General features: G+C 40.5%; 4 protein-coding genes across 4 annotated transcripts; all 4 read right to left on the bottom strand.

Moving 5' to 3' along the window:
* Positions 1-869: 869 nt before the first annotated feature.
* Positions 870-1,403, bottom strand: LOC140788390 (zinc finger protein GIS3-like). The gene has a single exon (XM_073137627.1). The coding sequence runs from the start codon at positions 1,401-1,403 to the stop codon at positions 870-872; it is 534 nt and encodes a 177-aa protein (XP_072993728.1).
* Positions 1,404-6,570: 5,167 nt separating this feature from the next.
* Positions 6,571-7,848, bottom strand: LOC140788386 (UPF0481 protein At3g47200-like). The gene is made up of 2 exons (XM_073137619.1): positions 7,492-7,848; positions 6,571-7,374 (listed from the first exon to the last, which is right to left on the bottom strand). The coding sequence occupies exons 1-2, from the start codon at positions 7,846-7,848 to the stop codon at positions 6,571-6,573; spliced, it is 1,161 nt and encodes a 386-aa protein (XP_072993720.1).
* A 1,966-nt stretch (positions 7,849-9,814) lies between these two features.
* Positions 9,815-11,118, bottom strand: LOC140788385 (UPF0481 protein At3g47200-like). The gene is made up of 2 exons (XM_073137618.1): positions 10,653-11,118; positions 9,815-10,599 (listed from the first exon to the last, which is right to left on the bottom strand). Exons 1-2 carry the CDS (start codon positions 11,116-11,118, stop codon positions 9,815-9,817), a joined length of 1,251 nt encoding a protein of 416 aa, XP_072993719.1.
* A 6,704-nt stretch (positions 11,119-17,822) lies between these two features.
* Positions 17,823-20,208, bottom strand: LOC140788384 (UPF0481 protein At3g47200-like). Its single transcript, XM_073137617.1, has 2 exons — positions 19,806-20,208; positions 17,823-19,312 (listed from the first exon to the last, which is right to left on the bottom strand). Exons 1-2 carry the CDS (start codon positions 20,206-20,208, stop codon positions 17,973-17,975), a joined length of 1,743 nt encoding a protein of 580 aa, XP_072993718.1. The 3' UTR covers positions 17,823-17,972.
* Between the last annotated feature and the right edge of the window lie 1,668 nt (positions 20,209-21,876).

Here is a 21,876-nt window from a genome sequence, read left to right as displayed (position 1 = left end):
TAACAGCTCTCAACTTCTCATTTGTTTTCATTATAATAGCCGAAGGCATAGATGAGTACAGACATCTCACATCTCAGGAGGGACTAACTTTCCCATTGTTAGGCTGTAGTGGGGCCCAACATATTTAATACCAAGGGACCACCTCCTATTCATTGGCATCTCTTTGCGTAAGATTTGTCTCTCTAGTGGCCAATCTTGGCGAAAGTGACCAACATGAGAGACTTGGTTACCATGTTGCTTAATGGACAAGAGAAACAAGACTTCTCTCTCTCTCTCTCTCTCTCTCTCTCTCTCTCTAGAATTATGCATTTGTTGGTTGTGGACTTAGGATGCTAGCCTTAAATAAGCCAAAATAGCACCTCTATAACACCTTGCATCATCCTATGTAAAAAAAGAACCAAACTTTAGGGCCTACATGACATGAATGATATTAGATGTATATAAGATAGTCTGAAATGCGTTACTTCATTCAAAGAGTGTTGTCTGCCCAATTGGTAGGTTAAGTCATGAAGCAACTTAAGTGCCAAGTTGATGATAGCAACGCTTGTTGGATATTCTTGTTCAAATGTCTGGTCATATAAAGTGCTGATGTAAGTACTAGAACGGAAGTTAAAACCCCCCTATCACACCACATAGTTGGATTGGCTTTGGCTTCCATATTATCAATTAGTGGCCGAGCCGGGATTTTTTTTTTTTTTTTTTTTTTTTTTTTGAAAATTTAGTAAAGAGCAAAGTCTCATAACTGGAAAAAAAAAATAATAAAAATAATTTGAACCCGATTTACAGAAGAAATTGCTAACAATATTCAAATTTCGCAAACTTAAGTACACAATTATGTAATATAGAGCCTAAAAGCCCAATGGGCCGAGTCACCATTGGCCAGCCGGGGCGAGGCTAAGGTGGAGGTCTACTCCGTACGCCTCCTCGGCGGTCGAGGTTCCACTGCTACGGCCCAATAAGGGCCCGTCCGTCGGACGGTCGAGGTCGCAGCGTCCGCCGTCGGATGCTCCGATTGGTAGGCCGGGCTTGGCGGTGGAGGGGGTGACGTGGAACGACGGGCCCAGCATGCTGCGCGGGAGATAGGCCAATCCGGAGACGGGCCTGGGGCCGACGTGGAGGAGGTGGGCCATGAGCCGGTTGCTGCTACCACCGGTGCGGTGGTTGGGGGCACCGGGAGGTGAGCGGTGGGTGGTGAGATGGGCGCGCTTCAGCTGCTGGCGCTCCTTCTTGTGCGCGTTCTGGTGACCGCCCAGTGCCTGCGAGTTGGCGAACTCGCGACAGCAGTACTGGCACTCGTACTTCCTCGAGGGCTCCGGCGGCGGCAAGGGCTGGGAGACGTGGAAGCCGAAGAGCTTGAGGGGCGGGGTGGTGGTGGCCTTGGCCTCGCACTGGATCCCGGCCATTAATTAATTACTTTACGTTATGAGAGTTGGAGAACATATGTGGGTGGTGGTCAGTATTTATATAGAGGAGATTCGATCCACGAGGTTAACTTTAACAAGTTAATATTAAGATAGAAGGTGGGGAAAGAGAATGGAGGAGTCAGAGTTGCACATAAAAGAGATGGATATAAAGAAGAATGACTACAATATTACGAATAACAATCCTATGGTTATATAGATGTATATATATTCGATAAAAGAGGAAGTGTTCTTGGGAATATAACCCAGGCCAGTTGTTGTTAACCTAATATATAGGGTTAATATTTTACGTCAACTGATTATGTAACATGAGAGACATGTTGTAAGGTTTGATAGATAAGAGAGAGTAGTGTAGCATAGGACAAGGGATGAAGCTTATTTTGTCCACAAGCTTGATTGGTATGATGTCGTTGAAACGAAGTATCCTAGCAAACTTTGTGTGTTCACGGGCTCAACACCTTATCCTCACATACTCCAAACTGGAAGATTGTGATGGTTCATGCAACTCAAGGCCAATTTTGAAACCCTAGCTACTAGTGGGGGCTCCAAAGGAGACTTGACCCAATATTTAGTAATAGAAAGAGAGACTTACAATCTTATACATCATTATATATATATATATAATAATATAGATTTATATTATACGAGTGAATTCTCGGATATGATTCCTAATACTATTGTGAGTATCATGATCCTACTTATAGCATAGTAATTAGTCTTATCTAATTGATAAAGGTCATTAATTAGCATCACACCTAACAACATCATGGAACGAACTTGGCAAGGTGTAGTGGAATTGAAAGGGGATGACATGAGGGTTGGTTGGTTGGGGCCCCAATGTTTTCTACTCAGTGGTTAGACTGGGGTTGGCGTGATTGACGTAAATCTAACCATCTTTATATTTTTACTCTCCGGAGAGACAAGAGAGATCTCCGAATCTATCTCACTTCAACACAAGGAGAGGGAGACTTGCATGAGAAGGGAGAGGTTCACATCTCCATCATCATCATCTCCCCTAACTCTAGAGAGTTGTACATATATATATATATATATATATATATATATTGATATATGCATTAATCCACTCCAAACTGATCTCCTTTGCTTTCTCTTCTCCTCTAAAGTCTTCTCCCATATCCCAAACTATAGGCCCACCTTTGTCTCACCCTTTTACTTGGTTCATTGGTGATGCATCTTCCAAAAGCCCATGATATCTCAACACCTCTTCAATTTCATGGATCATATATATGGAATCTTGATGTGTGACATTGGTGGATAGGTGTTGGCAATAAATTGGGTAAAAGATACAACTAGACCTGCGCTAGAAAGTGGATGTGAAATATAGTTGCATGTGGTTGAAGAAAAAAAATAGTTGAAAACCAAAAATCTATGCCGACTTCTTCTCTTTTAAAATAATATACATATATATAATCTAGACAGATTTATTTAAAAGCACCGTAGGTTAACTTAATCTACCTAATGATAGTTAATGGAATGCAAATTATTCCATTATTCTTAAAATATTAACCTTAAAAATTTAGGTCATCTTTTACTTTTTACCTTAATTTTGAAAGACTTACTCAAGGATATGAAAAGTATTTTTATAGTTAATTTAACTCATCAATATGATATTAATTATCTGTTATAAGAAAATTAATATTAGAGTGTTTTTAATATATTAAAAGTAAAATGCAAACATCAAATGATAAATAATTATATAGTGTGATAATAAAAACAAAATGTAAGATATTTCTGACAAATTTTCTAAAAAAATATAATGAGATGATAGTCTTCATCTTCCTTGAGTTGGGAAGTTATTATTCATTAAATTATTTCTTAGTTGCATGTATTGCTCATAGAAAGTAATTGAAGTGACCTCTTTGGGTAGACATCATGTTTCCTATCCACCAGTACTCCATCCCTAGGATTCTTCAACTGTAGGCAAATTAAAGCCACTCAAATACCCTACTAGTGACCAAAAACAAAAGTAGGCACATTAGATATGAAACTATGAGCTCTCTGCCTTTATTTGGATCAAGGAAAAGATCAAGTTGCATCTAAGTGAATTTTTCCCAATAATTTGCATGATGAAAGTGATACATACAAGAATTAGATTGGTGGGTCACTGTAGGCAAAAGGGCACCAAAGCTTATGGCCTTTTCTCCTTAATGCATGGAACCAAATGAAAAGTTGCATTCCATCTGGCCACTTATGGACCTATATATTTGGGGTCCTACAAATTATATATATTTCTTTAGGAAAAAGTTTGTAGGCAAAAAATTTATTAATGCCTTAACAAAATAAAGGAGAGAGAGAGAGAGAGAGAGAGAGAGAGAGAGAGAGAGAGAGAGAGAGAGAGAGAGAGAGAGAGAGAGAGAGAGAGAGAGAGAGAGAGAGAGAGAGATGGCAACAGTCTATTAAATAAGCCCCATAATTGAATGATCATCAATAACACAATATAGAAATAAGTAATATTAAACCAAACTTTATATTGGATTGCTATAGTTGTAGATTCACCAAGTAAAAGTACAACAGAAACATTTCAGCAAAACTTTTGTGACCTAATTATATGCAATATTATCCCCTCTCTGAAAACTAGTGTAAGATAAGTCTTCAGTTTTAATTACATGGGAAATATATACATGGATGTGTCAACTTCTTACCTAATCTTCATATATATATATAAATATTTATAGGAATAACCTTTTCTTCACAAAGGATTTAATCAGCCTTTACTTTGTTAGATCAAAAGGGTTGGGATGACAACACCGGAGATCCTCCGAATCACAAGGAAGGCCCACCAAGTTGTGCTCCTAAAGAAAAGATTATAGCTCGATTAGACGTTAATTATATTAATCAGGGATGATCTGACCAATAATAAATTCTCCATCTACTTAACCACCATCTGTCCTGTCTTTCAAACACTTTCTTTTGGGTTATTAATTATGCTCATATCTTCTTTCAGGATACGTTCAATGTATACTTTGACAATCCAAGGAATTGAGGCAAGGCCTTTTAGATAATATAATGAAGATGTTGTGCTAGTGATGTTATCTTCCTCCATTAGCAAAAGCTCTCTTATAATTTAAGTTGAGACATGAAATAGAAGATAAACCTAGAACAAGTCCTCAAAGTGTTGAAGACTTCTTGTTACTTCATGAAACAAAGGTCAAAATGAACTCCTAACTTGAGAAGACCAAATCCTCCACCAGTTTTATTTTTTGCTTGCTTGTTATTAGTAACACCAATATCCTCAAGGCATCAATAACTTTTCCAGCTGCGACTAATAAACGATTACTAAGTCAAGGAGAAGACGTACGTCTAAAATTTGTTCTAGAATTGACGTGCTTAATTATTAGCTAAACACACCTACTTATGAGCAAAAACCAACAGGAGGGATTGCTAAGGAGAAGAGTCTTAGCAAGATCTTAATTAAGATAGAGCTCCTTGTTCTAATATCACGTCGAAACAATTACCTTTAATATCGTCTATTTTATTGACTTATATCTCAGAGGTTGAGAAATTCGGTTCTCTATTGAAAAGGCTAGGAGTTCAAATTAAGATAGAGCCCCTTTTAAATCAACTGAGCAATATCCCATTAAAAAGACGGTTATTAATTTTACCAACTAATTTGTGAATTTGTACTAATATGTTATCATAATATGGATCGTCTAAGTATCATAGTTAGGCTTTCTCTAAGGGGAGCCCAAATAGATAGTTTAGATGACCTCCCTAGATAGGCCCAAAAACCAAGATTGATCGGGCTCAGAATTTGGCCCGATACGAAAACCAACACCACCTGCCGAGGTTTAGGTCAGAGCTTTTCTTCTTCTTCTTCTTCTTCTTCTTCTTCTTCTTCTTCTTCTTCCATTTGTTACAGGGAAAGAGGTAACTTGCATAACTTTCATTCTTATATTTCATCAAAAGTCAATACTTCCAATAAGTACAAAGTCGCTATTGACCCTTGTGATTACAGAAATATTTATAGAAGCTTCGGAAGTAAGATTGGCAGCATCCTGAGTTTATGATCTCGGAACGTATAACCTTCATATATGACGTGACGTCCGTATTTAGGAATTAGCATATGATATATCATTTTCGGGTGGCTAAAAAGATATTAGATTAAATGACATCGAACACCCTAATAATAACGTAATAACATACTTATCCCATGAACTAAGACACTAACATCCCCTAAACTATAGAAAATTAAAATTATAAAGACTCCTTGAAACCAGCCAGTCAAAAAACTTTTTTACCCATAATTATGTGGCATTGATTTGTAATGTGATTACTTATTGACCAACAATTACTATATTCCCATATTACTTTTTATTTAGCGAGAGTTTGTGAACAATTTGACTGGACATGTACTTATCTGAAGGAAATTTTAGTCAACTAATTCTTATTAAAATAAGGAATTAGGGCAGCAGTGCCATGAATTGCCAACAAAAAAAAAATGGTCTAAACACGTGAACAATTTTCGTCAAAATGCCTCACTGACATTCTAATAAAATGTCCTTTTTTTTATTTTCAATTATAATTTAGGTGGTGCTAGTGTCGGATTTTTTTAGTTAAGTGGTATATATATATATATATATATATATAGACAGATAGATAGTTTTAAGCACACCTAAACTAGAAGGAATTTGGCGATGCCGTCAGAGATAAACTTGAGATTTTTTTTTTCCTTGTTTAGTAAGGAGATCGGATCCTTCCAATTTGGAGATCTCCAAAATAGTATGACTAAGAGGAGGAGCACCGATCTACTATTTGGGACAGAACTCTTCTTGAGAAGTCAAAATCATCATGGCTGCCAGAAGTATTAGAATATAAAAAAGTTTTTAAAAGAAAGACAGTAGGTCAAGTTTTATTACGAAACGAAAGGAGTACACAACCCTGCATATGTCTGTCTATGCAACAGATACAAATAAGAATTCAGACAAACCCAATAAGACTTAATAAGCAATTATCACTCAAGAGGACCAAAAAATAAAAGAAAAAAGAAACAAGAAACAAGAAGCGCATCAGATCAATCGAGAATTATTGAGAAAACTAAAGATTCGAAACCACGCAAGGAAGCAAAGCGAAATCAAGGGGTAGATGGCAAAGAAGGTCCGCTAGAAAGTGACGAGAGGATTCCGTGAAATCAATTACGAGGACGGAAGTAGGAGTAGAAGGCAAAGAAGGTCTGCAAGAAAGTAAGAGCCAATAATATGAGAGCGGCCACTAACGAGAGGATCGACCATGGACTGCTGAAGTAATCATGCTTCAGTTTTGCCCTATGTCTGTGCCATGTGGAGTCACAATAGTGATTCACTTCTTTGAACATCTCAGCGAAGTAATGGTTCCTTGAGATGGTAGCATACTGGCCGAGCTGGTTGAAGAAGAGGGCCACCTCCTCACCGCTACCCAGCAAATTGCTGATGATGCAGCACTGTTGGAGAATAGCTACGTCCTTCTCAGTATTAATGAGCGAATCCATGAGCAGCGAGAAGCTCGTTATTTTCCTCGGGCCATCCGATATGGATTGCTCGAAGGCGACGAGGTTGGTGAGGATAGGCTTGATAAAGTCGCCGATCTGAATAAAAGGGATTTCCATCTCGCCATTCCGGAATGTTATGTCGAGCTTATGGCCAGGCAAATCCTTCTTCGTGAAGGTCACACCTGCCTCGCTGAGCTCGGTAGCTGATGGAATAAATAAATTCCGTTGACGAGGTCTCTCGAGCTCCAATTGGTTCCGCTCCTCAGCAGGCACAAACCAGTGGTAATAAAGATGGAGCAAGTGATGGATCTGGGCAGGTTGTGGCGCTGCCGTGTTCAGTCCTTCTAATAAACTAGTGCTCCCATATGCAGATTGGATAAGCTCCGTCAGGGATGGTTGTGAGATTACAGCACCGCCGGCAGCTAATCCAAATAGTACTTCTATTATAAAGAAGGGGATCTGGTTTTCCTATAAGAGCAAGTCCAAATGTAAAATTTGCAAGCCCCAGCCCATATTGTTGCTGATCCTGCAGGATCTTTCTTTCCACTTGGAGAAGAACTCGATGATGAAGCAGGCATCAACTACCATCATCTCGACGAACTCATCGCTTGTGAGTGTGAAGCTCTCGCCGTAGCATCGTCGTGCTTCTTGCTCCAAGTATTTAATCTTTCTTAAGCAGATTTCCAAGCTGGCTGTAGTGGTGGGCCGAGCCAGGAAGTCCCGCAGGTACCGCCACTTGTGCTCTTCCGTGGTTTGGAGGTGCCCTATGTGATGGTGGTACGGGCCAATGGCGATCACCATTGGCTCATAGAGGTTCTTGTTTCTCTCGCGAATATAGGCGGGGACACGGGAGAAGGTATAGAGCTCGCTATTTGTTAAGCCTTCAAGCCTTTCCCCCATAGAACTTACCAAAGCTCCCACGTCTATTTCTGTTGCTGCCATGGTTTAATTGCGTGATATCGAAGGAATAAGAGGCACGCAGCGTCCTCTTTATAGTAAGTCCACCACGCTGTTGAAGAATTATATATATATATATATATATATATATATATATATATATATATTCTCAAGTGCACCACCACATCACCTTCAAGACTACCATGATCTCTAACGGTAGTGAACGAATTTTAGTTAGACACATATTTAACATTAATTTAAACTATGTGTCCTGTCGGTTCGAACCTATTAATTAATTGCAAAGTCAGCTAGGGTGATCAGATGCATGCCCAAATTAAACTAGGAGTTATATTTAAGAACGTGTCACTAGACCACTTGGAACATCCGTTCACATGATTACTTCGTCATCCACAACTACCCCTTCAAGTCTCCTTGTCACCTACAAGTACCTCTTTAACTATCAACTTATTTTAGATCCATAAGACATTTTGTTTGCAGGAAAGAGCTATTTTTAATATTATGGTCCTAAGTACCGAATCAGTCTGCCATTGACCTGCCAACTTATTTTAGCCATATAAGATGATAGCTCTCTGTCATCTACTACTAATGAACCCTAGACCTAAGCATCATGCGATTGTATGCTTGATCAAGTTGTCTAATTGAATTGGAAGAGAGGTCTTTAAATATGTCAGACTCTGTTTAGTTCGAGTCTATCAGTTGAACGCGGCCAGCTGATCTCATTTCTTAACCATAATTTTGGTAGCGTAAATTAAGATAAGAAAATATGATGTTTGTCTCGTTTAAAAACTTGTGTTTGATCATAATATTTTGACACTAATATACTTTAAAGTCGAAGTATCAAAATACATTTTAGTCCATTTTTCCTATATTTCCTCATTTTCTCTCCAAAACGAATATAGTTTCACTTTTTTCATATCACATTAAATTTAATTATTATACTATTATTCTAGTCCACAATCAAACATCACATTTTCTTATCTAAATTTAAGCTACCAAATTATGGTTAAAAAATGATGTCAGCTGGCCGCGTTTTACTGCTAGAGTCGAACTAAACAGAGTCTTACATATTTAAGGACCTCTCTTCCAATTCAATTGGACAACTTGATCAAGCATACAATTGCAAGATGCTCCTAGGCCTAGGGTTCATTATTACGTAGTAGATGACAGAGAGCAATCCCCTTATATGGCTAAAATAAATTTCAGGTCAATGGCAGACTGGAAGTAAGGTTCGGTACTTATGGATCTAAAATAAGTTGATATATAGTTCAAGAGGTAGTTGTAGATGACAGAGAGAAATCATGTTATATTGCTACAAATTAAGTTGACTTTCGAAGACTTGAAAGGGTAGTTGAAGATGACCGAGAGAAATCATGTGAACGGTTGTTCCAAGTTGTCAATTGAATTGGAAGAGACGTTCTTAAATATTACTCCTAGCTAGTTTTGTGCATGCATATGATCACCTAGCTGACTTTGCAACTAATAGGTTCGAACTGATCAGGACACATAATTTAAATTAATGTTAAATATGTGTCTAAGCACAGATTCGTTCACTACGATTAGAGATCACGGTAGTCTAGAAGGTGATGTGGTGGTGATGGTGGAGATTTATATTTAGAGTTGGATTTTTATGAGAAAAATGAGGACAAGATTTGAAGAATAGGGCCTCAACGGTTAAGAGTGGTAATGGTGGTAGGGTAGTGATAACATGGAATTTGTCCAAAGGAAGACCGTAGGTCAAGTTTTGTTAGGAAACAAAAGAAGTATACAACCCTGCATCGGTTTACACAACGGATACAAATAAGAATTCAGACAATCCTAACAGAACCCAAACGAATTAAAGCGATTAAGTAACCCAACAACAGCTCTTTCATAAAATTAATTCTTATTGTACTCAAAAGACACAAAAAAAAAAAAAAAAGGATCAGAACAATCCAAAAACCATCGAGCAAATTAAAGATTCGAAAGCATGCAAGGAAACGAAACGAAATCATTAGCGAGGACGGAAGTAGCCGTATAAGGCAAAGAAGGTCTGCAAGAAAGTAAGAAGCAATAATAATAGGGCGGCCAGTAATGAGAGGGTCATCCATGGGTTGCGGAAGTAATCACACATCAATGTTGCCCTATAGCTGTGCCACTTGGTGTCACAATAGCGATTCACTTGTCTGAACAACTCAGCAAAGTAATGCCCCTTTAGGTCGACGGCAGCATAGTGGCCGAGCTGGTTGAAGAAGACGGCCACCTCTTCCCCGCTACCCAGTATATTGCGGATGATTTTGCTCTGTTGGAGAATCTCTGTGTCCTTCTCACTATCAATGAGCAAATCCAGGAGCAGGGAAAAGCTCGTCATGTACCTCAGGCCATTGAGTTTGGAATGTTGCTCGAAGGCGATGAGGCTGGTGAAGATAGGCTTGGTAGAGTCGTGCATAGGAAGAAAAGGGATCTCCATCACGCCATTCTTGAATGTTATGTCGAACATGTGGCGAGGTTCTATCTTCCTCCTGAATTTCACACCTGCAGCTTGGAGCGCGGTAGCGCATGGGATTACATTGGTCGATTTATCAGGATTCTCACCATTAGGTTGGCTTGGTGACGAATCCGCTTCGGGCACAAACCAGTAGTAATAAAGATGGAGAAAGTGATGGATCTCGACGGGAGAAGGTTTTCGTTTGTCATCATGCATTTTCATACCAGGTATATGAGATTGCGACTTCAGATTAGTACTTAGGATATCGATGACGTCGCCACTGATTTTGAGAACTTTGAACAACTGATCGACTGATCGATTATGAAGAAGGGGATCTGGTTTTCAAATAAGAGCAAGTCCGTACGTATAATATTTAAGCCCCAGCCCATATCGAAGCAGGTGCTGTCTCTGAGCTGCAACTTCAAGGACAACGCGATGATGAAGCAGGCATCAAGTACCATCATCTTCACGAACTCATTGGGAGTGAGGGTGATGAGCTCGGTGTAGCATTTACGTGCTTTATCCTCCAAGGTTCTCATCTTTTCAAACAAGTCTTCTAAGTTGGCTTCAGTGGCGGTATCATTCAAGAGGTCCCGCAGATACCGCAACTTCTGCTTTTCCATGGCTTGGAGGTGTTCTCTGCCGTGGTGGTACGGGCCAATGGAGATCACCATTGGCTCGTACAGGTTCTTGTTTCTCTCGCGAATACACTTCGGGACTCGTGAGAAGGTGAAGTGCTCTCTCATTGGTAACGCCGCAAGCTTTTCTCTCGTTTCAGCTACCAAATCTGCTTCCACGTCTATTACTACTGCTTCTTGAATTTCCGCCATGGTTTAAATGTAATGATATCGAAGGAAGAAAGGGCAGCGTCCTCTTTATAGTAAGTCCAGCACGTGGTTGAAGAATTATAAGCTTTTGTTAACTACTCGTGCAAATAAAAAAAGAATTACTCGTGAAAATATTTCTCACGAAATTGCTCATGGTTTCTGCTAAGACGCTAGCCATGACTAGCACGATCTATTAATTTAATTTATGTGTACCCTACAATATATTACGTGTTTAAGTACGTCACATCTAATCCAACTAAATAATAGATGCTATTCATTCGCTTTTCAATGATTAGCACTATGTTACGAACCTATTTGATCCCATTCATATTTAAAAACCTCTCTTCAAGTCTCCTTGTCACCTACAAGTACCTCTTGAGCTATCAACTTATTTTAGATCCATAAGACATTTTGTTTGCAAGAAAGAGCTATTTTTCATATTATGGTCCTAAGTACGGAATCTTAATTCCAGTCTGCCATTGACCTGCCAACTTATTTTAGCCATATAAGATGATAGCTTTCTGTCATCTACTACTACCTAATGAACCCCAGACCTAAGCATCATGCATTTGTATGCTTGATGAAGTTGTCTAATTGAATTGGAAGAGAGGTCCTCAAATATGTAAGACTGTTTAGTTCAAGTCTATCAGTTGAACGCGGCTAGCTAATCTTATTTCTTAATCATAATTTTGATAGCGTAAATTAAGATAGGAAAATGTGATGTTTGCCTCGAAGGTCACTAAGATAGAAACATGGACCTCTAAGATCATTGAAAATGAGAATCAATTACGGGAAGTAAGACATCACATGTTTGATCATATGCATCATCAAAGATCCAACCACTAATTATTACAAATATAAATAGTTAAAGTCTAGTTTTGAATTTCGCAGATGTGTGCTTAGATGCAAAATATTTGACGTTAATTAAATTTACTTTGCCCGGGTGTTCGATTCTGTTAGTGTGCCACTAGGCTGATCACATGAATCCACCAATTAAACACTAGAAATTATTGCATATCTAAGAACGTTTCTTCCAATTCACCTAGAAATTAAACTTGACAACTTGGAGCATGCAATCACATGATTGCTTCGTCATCTGCAACTAATGAACGCTAGATGATGGAGCAATCATGTGATTGTATGCTTCAGGTCGTATAGTTGAATGGAAGTGAGGTCCTTAAATGTCGGGAAAAAAAAAAAACAATTCTAGGTCCACTCCTCCTCGACTCCCGAAGTACGTACATTTAAGGTCAGGAGGAACAGATGAAATGTAGATTGGACCAGAGCTTTTCATCTTAATTATTAAGCTGGGCCAGAGTTCGCTGGAATAAGTTGCGTCCTTGTAAAAGTCAGCAGGACATACATCATCGAGAACTATAGAAGGTGATTGATCAGTTATGCTGTTGGCAGAGAGATACACTATATTAGTCATGCCATGAATTCAGGATACTACTATGCATGGTTATAGTATGCTGTGGATCTCTCCAGGTTACCTAACTGCATGTCTAAACACCGGATAATTATTGTCCTCCTCTCTCGACAAGTTCCGTTAAGATTCAATTCCACTACAAAGTAGTTCAACTGTTTTTTTTTTTTTTGCTGATTTCAATTAAATCCGAAAGCAATACACTGGGAACATATCATGATTTGCAGCATTTGAAATTAAAGCATCGGCAACCGATTCACCCCTACACCTATCCCAAATCAATACACTCGGAACCCATTCATCCCCCACCCCTGCCCGTTGACCTTAATTCAAGTTGTCATTTTAAATTTCACCTAGCTCTTTCTCTCTACAACTTGATATACCCAAGTAGAAAGCAGGTGTACAAGTAATAATAGATATTTCCCAGTGGAGGTTATATATGTGAGCCATGTAAGATTAGTTTGGATTACATGACAATCCAACCTAAGCAAGGGAAAATATAGTCTGTTGTGCTAAAAGGAAAATGGTTGGAGGAGCAAGACTTTAATTCACTAATCAAATCTCCAAATACAAAAAGCTTCTTCATCTCTAATCACTCTCTCAACAATAGTAGCTCTCCCTTCCAATTTTTTCCTTTAAGCATAAAACTTGTCTTTCAAACACTTAATCACCACATCTTTTTCTCAAATCTATTGTGCAAAATGCCGGTGAGAAAAATGAAAGCAAACCTTCACCCCCAAATACTACAAATGAATAGTAATGGCAAACTAAGCAAGTTTAGAAAAAACTCTAATATGGTGCTAATAGTGACAATAGAGAGAGAGAGACAAGATTTACGTTAGAGTAGTTGGAGTATAGAAGCATATGGTGCTAATAGTGAAAATAGAGAGAGAGAGAGAGAGAGAGAGAGAATTTTTAATTACGTATTAGACACTCTATTACAAATAAGCACAAGTATGGAAGCAATAGAGAGAGAGACAAGATTTACGTGATTCGGCGATGTGTCTATATCCACGGGCGGAGCAATCTTTTTCACTATACAAATCTCTTAATTTTAAAGAGTTTAGTAACTCTAATTTCTCTCAATATAATTGAAACATCCAGACCTCCAAATACACGTGTAAACCGCGTGGATAAATTCCCCCCACGCGATGCATCTCATGACCTGTTAGTACAAGAATTTTACAAGGCATACAACAACACAAATTCACCATAAATAAACTCAACCATAAGAGTCTGGATACAAGTTTCATAGGCCACAACAAGCCTTCTAAATACACATCCAAAATACAATGCTAAAGTCCAAAATACATCATCAACCATAACGCCCTCGTAGGGGCTTAATACAACTAATAGACATACTGAAAAAGAAAGGCAGCTACTCCTCGCTACCTACAACTATGTCCTCTAGCTCTGAAATAATACCACTAAGAGGTGGTGAACTTACAGCCCAGCGAGTAGGATCCATATCTCACTCTCTCTAAATTATCACCGCCCTCAGCGAAGGAATCGGGAGCCCTCGGCTCATCAACAGACGCCTTAACCTTGCGTCGTTGGGTACCGCTAGAGTTATATCCCCGCCTCACAATCATGTTCTTTTATCACCATAATCTAGTCCTGACTATGCAGTATAACTATCTGAATGCCACATAGGCTCCCGACCTCAGGTGTAGGCCGCTAATAGTATAGTCATATAAAATACACTCTACCCTAAACCCTGGGCTGAGTGAGTAAGGGTACTGCCTAGTCAGAAACCGACTACTAATGATAGGTGAAAGTGGTGCAGTGTTTATGAGTGTATAAAGTATGTCATAGTCATCATGATCGTTACATTCTATATTCACAACGATATATATATATATATATATATATACAAGGGTATATCATACAAGATACATGTAGAGCATCATCACACTAATGCTTATGCTACATTAATATTCTCATAATATCATGATGAGCAAATTATCAATAACTGCATATATAAAGATATAACATGGTATACTAAATGCATGTATTAATACCGACATTTCCTACAGTGTCATGACAGGTATAATGACTGTAACTACATTATTCTAGATTTTTATATCTCTACTCGCCTGGGATTCTCTACGGTATACTAAATCTCGTCAGCTAGACTGCTCCTCCGGAATCCCAAAATCCTCCTCACGCGGTGTAAATCATATTAATTCACGCAAGTAAAGCCATATGTAAGATTAGCGAACTAATAAAATTAATTATTTTATTAGAGTATTTATGTTTGGCATATACGTGAGTCAATGGTCTCCTAGGGCGAGTACTATGTTATCATAAAATTCACATGATACTAAATTGTCAGGGGTTTAGATTAATTAAATCATGTGGAAATAAATAAACGGGATTATAGGGTCCAAATGGCCCCAAATAGGCTAGGCTAGAGGTATTGGATTAGGCTCAAACCTAACCCAATAGGCAAGAGGGCCTTAGTGGGCTGAGGTGGGCTGGGGGCCCAACCACAGCCCACCAAGGTTGGATTAGTGGGATGCAGTCTGCAGCCCACCCAACATTTGGGTTAGTGGGCTGGCGCCTGCAGCTCACCCGAGTCCAAGTCCAAGTGGGTTGCGGCCTATAGCCCACCCAAGCCTAAGTTGGTGGGCTGCGGCCAGCAGCCCACCAACACTCATCTCCCCCCATCTCCTTCGAGGGAGGAAGACAGAAGGGGCGAGAAGTGGAGGCTCGGCGCTGCCGGCAGCCCACCCTCAGGTCGGCACCTCGCGACCTACGCCGGGGAGGGAAGGGAAGAATAGCAAGGGGAGGAAAAGAGTAGGGCGCGGCTCTGCTCGACGGGCGTAACCCGTGCCGCGGAGGAGCCACCGCCCGTCCTCCCCGCCCATAGGGGAGCGGGAGAAGCTCGCCCCGTGGCCAGGGTGGCCGACGAGGCAGCGAGGCGAGCTCCATGGCCGGCGGCCATGGAGGTCCCTCCTCCCAACTCAAAGGCCTGAAGCCCGTCCAGAGAGCCCCTTCCCCGGAGCTCTCGGACCGACGGCCGGACGCGGGGTCGTCGATCGCCGAGGATGATGGCGAGATGGAGGGAAATTAAATACTGAATTTTAACGGGGTTGAGGCTTACCGCGATCCGCGCGCTCGGCTTCGTCGACTCCTACGTCGGTAACCCATGAGAGAGGGAGAGAGGTAGTGAGGTGGAGGAGAAAATGGGGCGGTCGGGGAGGGGAAGATGGGGATTAAAGGAGGTGGGGGGAGGGTAGTGTGCACGGCAAGAGAAGGGGAAGAAGATGGAGAAGAGTGGACGGGGGGTGGCAGGCACCTGTGACGCACGCACTCGGCGCGTGCGTCACGGGATTTTTTTTTTTAAATTGGGGTGTTACAATAATGGTGGCTTACCTTCATAAATGTTCTCTTAAGCATAAAAACCCTAAAAATCGCTTCAGTATTTATAAGGCTGGTTCAAGTTGGGTTTTTCCGCGGGGCATTCGAACGTGCCTGGGAAAATATTGCAGAGCCCAAACTGGCTCCCTTGCGTTTGAACGCCTGCATCACAGTTTGCTCTCGGGTTGATATTTGTATTCGAACGCGAATGGGCCATTCAAATGCCTATATCAATAATGTCTGTCTGAAAACGACGTTTGAACGCCCCAAGGCCCGTCCGAACGAATTAGCACAGATTGCTGAAAATTACTGAAAAACTGAATTTGAGATAAATTTCAACAAAATCTCCGAGTTGTGCTCCTTGAAAAAAAGATTATAGCTCAATTAGATGTTAATTATATGGGATGATCTGACCAATAATAAATTCTCCATCTACTTAACCACCATCTTTCGTGGCTTTCAAACACTTTCTTTTGGGTTATTAATTATGCTCATATCTTCTTTCAGGATACGTTCGATGTATACTTCGACAATCCAAGGAATTGAGGCGAGGCCTTTTAGATAATATAATGAAGATGTTGTACTAGTGATGTTATCTTCCTCCATTAGCAAAAGCTCTCTTATAATTTAAGTTGAGACATGAAATAGAAGATAAACCTAGAACAAGTCTTCAAAGTGTTGAAGACTTCTTATTACTTCATGAAACAAAGGTCAAAATGAACTCCTAACTTGAGAAGACCAAATTCTCCACCAGTTGTAATAAATAACTTTTCCAGTTAATAAAACTAATAAAAGTTTACGCAGTCAATGAGAAGACGTACGTCTAACATCTGTTCTAGAATTGATGTGCTTAATTATTAGCTAAACACACCTAGCTACTTATGAGCAAAAACCAACAGGAAGGATTGTTAAGAAGGGAGTCTTGGTACGATCTTAAGATAAGGTTCGTTGTTCTAAATTACCTTCGATGTCGTATCTTGATTGGTATCCACAGATTAAGACATCCAATTCTCCACTGAGATTCCTCAGTGATAGTTTATAATTTTACAGGGACACCCCAATACATTCGACTAATTTGTCTCCTTGCTGCTAGTTTGATAGGATGCATCATGCATGAATCAACTTCCCCCTTCCCCGAAATATTTTGAGCAGTTTAGTTTCATATGTTTCAATATACAAATTTATAATATTAAATAAGAAATCAGTATAAATAAAGTCTTATATCTATGTGTTTCGGACATCCTCGAGATGATGCATATGAGCCCATTTTAACTCTTGAAAAAGATATTTCATGGAAAACTAGAAACTAATTTTTATATTACACTTTTTTCATATGTATAGATGCAGTTTTTCTAAAGACATGAAACCAAACACCCCTTTAGTAAATTGTAGGCCCCAAATTGAGCTTGAGCTTCAAAATGATTTGGACAAGGCCCTTGTCAAGGCTGCCTATAATTAATTTTTTAGGCTCAGGCCCAACTTTTGCCCTGTATGTGGGCTTTGATACCCATCTTCACATCCAATGCAGGTTAAGGGGTTTGGGGTCAAATTCGTTGGTAAATACCCCTCACTTCACTGCAAATTTATTTTGCACTGGATTGGCTTGGCTAACGATCCTGCAGGGGGGCTGATTTGTTCCAGTTCCAGACTGCTATGGCCACTGGGTTCAGGCTAATCTTTCGAACCGATATGTCTAAACCCCTCAAGAACTTAATATGTCGCCTTTGATACTTCAGATGCGGTACTAGCTCAGATATATAGCGTAAATTTAAACATTGGCTGCTGCTCTTTAACCTTCAGAAAAAAAAATCGACTATTTGGGACAGAACTCTGTTTGTGAAGACAAAATCATCCTGTCTAACAAAAGTATTCGAATATAAAAAAGTTTTACTACAAAACAAAAGGATCGCGTATAACCCTGCACGTCTACACAAGAGATACAAATGAGTATTCAGCCAATCCCAACACGACCCAACTCAATTAAGCAATTAAAAAGGCAAAAAGAACAACAAGAAGCAGATCCCAAAACCATTGAGCGAATTAAAGATTGGAAGGAAGCGAAGTGAGATCAATTAGGACGGAAGTTGGTGGGGTAGATGGTAAAGAAGGTCTGCAAGAAAGTAAGAGCCATCACTATGAGACTGCCCACTAAGGAGAGGATCGCCCATGGGTTGCTGAAGTAGTCATGCACCAATCTTGCCCTATGTCTGTGCCATGTGGAGTCACGAAAGTAATTCACCTCTATGAACATATCAGCGAAGTAATGATTCTGTGGGTCGACGATAAGATACTTGCCGAGCTGGTTGAAGAAGAGGACTACCTCTTCCTCGCTATCCTGCGTAACGTCGATGACATCGCAACGTCGGAGAATCTCTGCATCCTTATTGGTCTTAAGGAGCGAATACATGAGCACGGAGAAGCTCATCATTCTCATCCTCCCAAGGCGTATGGATTGCTCGAAGGCGACGAGGTTGGTGAAGAATGGCTTGGTAAAGTCTAGGATGGGAATAGGAGGGATCTCGATCACACCATTCCGAAATATTATGTCGAGTATGTGTCGGGGCGATTTCTTCTTCCTGAATCTCACACCCGCCTCGCGGAGCTCGGTAGCGCATGGGATTACATACCCCGGTTTATAAGATTTCTTTGAGAGGGATTTCCCCAGAGTTGGGCTGTCATGGCTCTTCGACGCGTTCGGTTCCTCGGCAAGCACAAACCAGTGGTAATAAAGATGGAGCAAGTGATGGATCTCGGGCGGGGGTGGTGGCTCCGTCTTCTTCTTTTGCACACCGATATTCATATGTTTATACAAGAGCGAGATGATGGATGGTGTTTCACCTCTTTCGGCACCGCCGCCGCCGCTGACTGATTCGGACAGATGCTCGATTATAAAGAAGGGAATCTGGTTTTCCAACAAGAGCAAGTCCATATCGATAAATTCAAAATCCAGCCGGCCCATGTTGGAGAGGGTCTCGCTTCCTTCGTCCAACTTCAAGAACAACTCGATGATGAAGCAGGCATCAAGTAGCATCATCTCCACGAACTCATTGCTCGCCAATTCGATGCTCTCGCTGTAGCTCCTGCGTGCTGGTTCCTCCAAGGCACTCATCTTTGCTAACAAGTCTCCTAAGCTGGCTTTGGTGGTGGACCGATACAGGAGGTCCCGCAGGTACCGCAACTTGTGCTTCTCCATGGCTTCGAGGTGCTCTCGGCCGTGGTGGTACGGCCCGATGGCGATCGACTTTGGCTCGTAGTAGCTCTTGCTTTTCTCACGAATATAGGCGGGGACGCGGGAGAAGGTGTAGAGCTCCGATAATGGTAAGGCGTGGAGCCTTCTGCCCAAAGCGGCCTCCGCGTCTATTACGGCAGCATATTTTATTTCTATTTCTACTGCTGCTGCTGCAGCTGCTGGAGTTCCCGCCATGGTCGTAGGGATATCACGGGATGATGATGATGATGATGAGAGCAGAGAGGAGGCCACGGTTGCACGACATTGAAGGGAAGGACCTCTTTATAATCATTCCTATATATCTAAGTACGTACGTACGTCCCCCACGTTGCTGAGGAATATTAATTTGTTTGCTTTTCTTGATTGGTTACTTGTACAATCCGAACGAAAATTTAGTTGCGCGGAAGAATTAATTCCTAAAAAAAAGTTTTAAAGAAAATAATATTTCATGGAGAGGATCCGCACCACGATGAAGTCTCGAATAGCTAATGCTAACATCGCACGCAAACTAAAAGATAAAATAGTCCTACTCTCTTGTCTCTCAATTCTTTCCTCTTTTCTTCTTTTCTTTTTTTTCTTCTCGATCTCTACTGCTTTAATTAGTTCTCTTTGTCTAGGCTTTATGAAGCTTCCCACTTAAACGTCTCTCCATCGGAGAGAGATCCAGATTACTGCACTTTTGGAGCTCCTTGCTTGTCAGTCTGATGCTCTCGCTGTAGCTCCTACGTGCTTCTCTCTCCAAGGCTTTCATCTTTCCTAAGAGGGCTTCCAAGCTGGTCTCAGTGGTGGACCGAGACAAGAGGTCACGCAGGAATCGCCACTTGTGCTTTTCCAAGGCTTGGAGGTGCTCCCTGCCGTGGTGGTACGGGCCAATGGCGATCACCATTGGCTCGTAGAGCTTCTTGTTTCTCTCGCGAATATAGGCGGGGACTCGGCCGATGGTGTAAGGATCGCTTTCTAGTAAGGCATCAAGCTTTGTGGCCATGTCACTTGCCAAAGCTTCCACGTCTACTATACCAGTATCTTCTTTATATTCTATTTCTGCTGCTGCTGCTGCGCCAGTGCTTCGCGCCATGGTCTACAGGATATTGAAGGAAGAAGGGGGCCAAGGGGCACGCAGCGTCCTCTTTATACTAGGTCCAGCACGTTGTACGATCTTGTTAATTAACCATCCATGCACATAATCCCTTTACCATTCAGTCTTGCCTTACACTAACAAATTTGCCCTTGACCATCGATCATTTGCATAGTTAAATATCCAACCACTAACATAAATCGTTGGCACGTCGTAGTTTTGAGTTGTGATATTTAACATCAATTAATTTTACTTTCTAGTCCTGGTATTCCGTTATGTTAAGGGTGCCACCGGGTTGATCACATGCATCCCATCAAACACTAGAACTTATTGCATATTTAAGAACGTTTCTTCCAATTCAGCTAGATAACTTAGACAATTTGGAGCATGCATTATCATGATTGCTTCCTCATCTACAACTAAAGAAAGCTATGTTGAAGATTGGCTCATATCAAGCGTTCCAGGCTCTATATACTAGGTGCGTTCGAACGCCCAAGAGACTCAAGAAGATTTTGTACATCAGTAGCGTTTGAATAGGTTTATGGGCGTTCAAAAGTCCTGCATTTCGGATTGACGTTCTGTGAGCTCTTTTTAACGGGCTTGTGGATGTTCGAATGCGTCAAGGGTTTCCTTCTTCAGCAAGTTACCTTTATAAATACTTAAATTCGGGTTTTAGGGTTATTATGAAAAGTGAAAACCTAAGAGGTAAACTATCTAATATTTTATTGAGGGAGATTAGAATTTTTTGTACTTGAATTTGATTAGTTGATTGAAGCCTTGCACTATCCTGTGAATGCAGGCATATCGTTGAATCATGTAAATTTTATCTATTTCTCTAATGATTACTTACAATAGGCATTCTTATACTTGTTTAGAAGTACTTGATTGCTATTTCTCTATCATTAGCATCACACTTGAGTTTTTCCCAAATTGAATTGCATTTGTCCAATACTACTCAATTGAAGAACTTTGTGGGCGTTAGTATTACTTCCGCTACCTTCCACCTATTAAGCACAACATGCTAGAGGACAGAGCAATCATGTGATTGTATACTTCAAATGGTCTAGTTGAACTGGAAGTGAGGTTCTGAAATATCAACAAGAAAAAAAATTTGCTAGGTCCACCCCTTATATTTCATTAGAAGTCAGCAGGATATATAATAGATATCATCTGACACCATCGAGAATCATAGAAGGTGAAGCAGTGGATCTCTCCAGGTTACCTAATTGTCGTCCTCTCTCCACAAGTTCCGTTAAGATTCAATTCCACTACAAAGTAGTTCAGGTGTTTTCTTTTTTCTGATTTCAATTAAATCCCAAATCAATGCAATGGGAACATATCATGATTTGCAGCATTTGAAATTAAAGCATCGGGAATCCGATTCACCCCCACACCTCTCCCAAATCAATACACTGGGAACTCAATTCACCCCCCACCTCCCCTAAAAGCCCCTCTCCTGCCCGTTGACCTTCAAGTTATCATTTTAAATTTCACCCAGCTTTTTCTCTCTACAGCTTGATATGCCCAAGCAGTGTACATTGGTAGTTAACTCGTAAAAGTTGCATACTTATATTTGATTAAAAGTCAACGGAGAACACATCAACTATCATCTGACACCATGGCATAGTGATTGTACCTCTATATTAATCATGCCATGCATTCATGATA

The sequence above is a fragment of the Typha latifolia genome, chromosome 5 (genome assembly GCF_019914945.1).
Source record: "Typha latifolia isolate L0001 chromosome 5, TyphaL0001v2, whole genome shotgun sequence".
Classification (NCBI taxonomy): Eukaryota; Viridiplantae; Streptophyta; class Magnoliopsida; order Poales; family Typhaceae; genus Typha; species Typha latifolia.
Note: the sequence above shows the minus strand (reverse complement) of the source record. Positions and strands in the feature narration are given on the sequence as shown.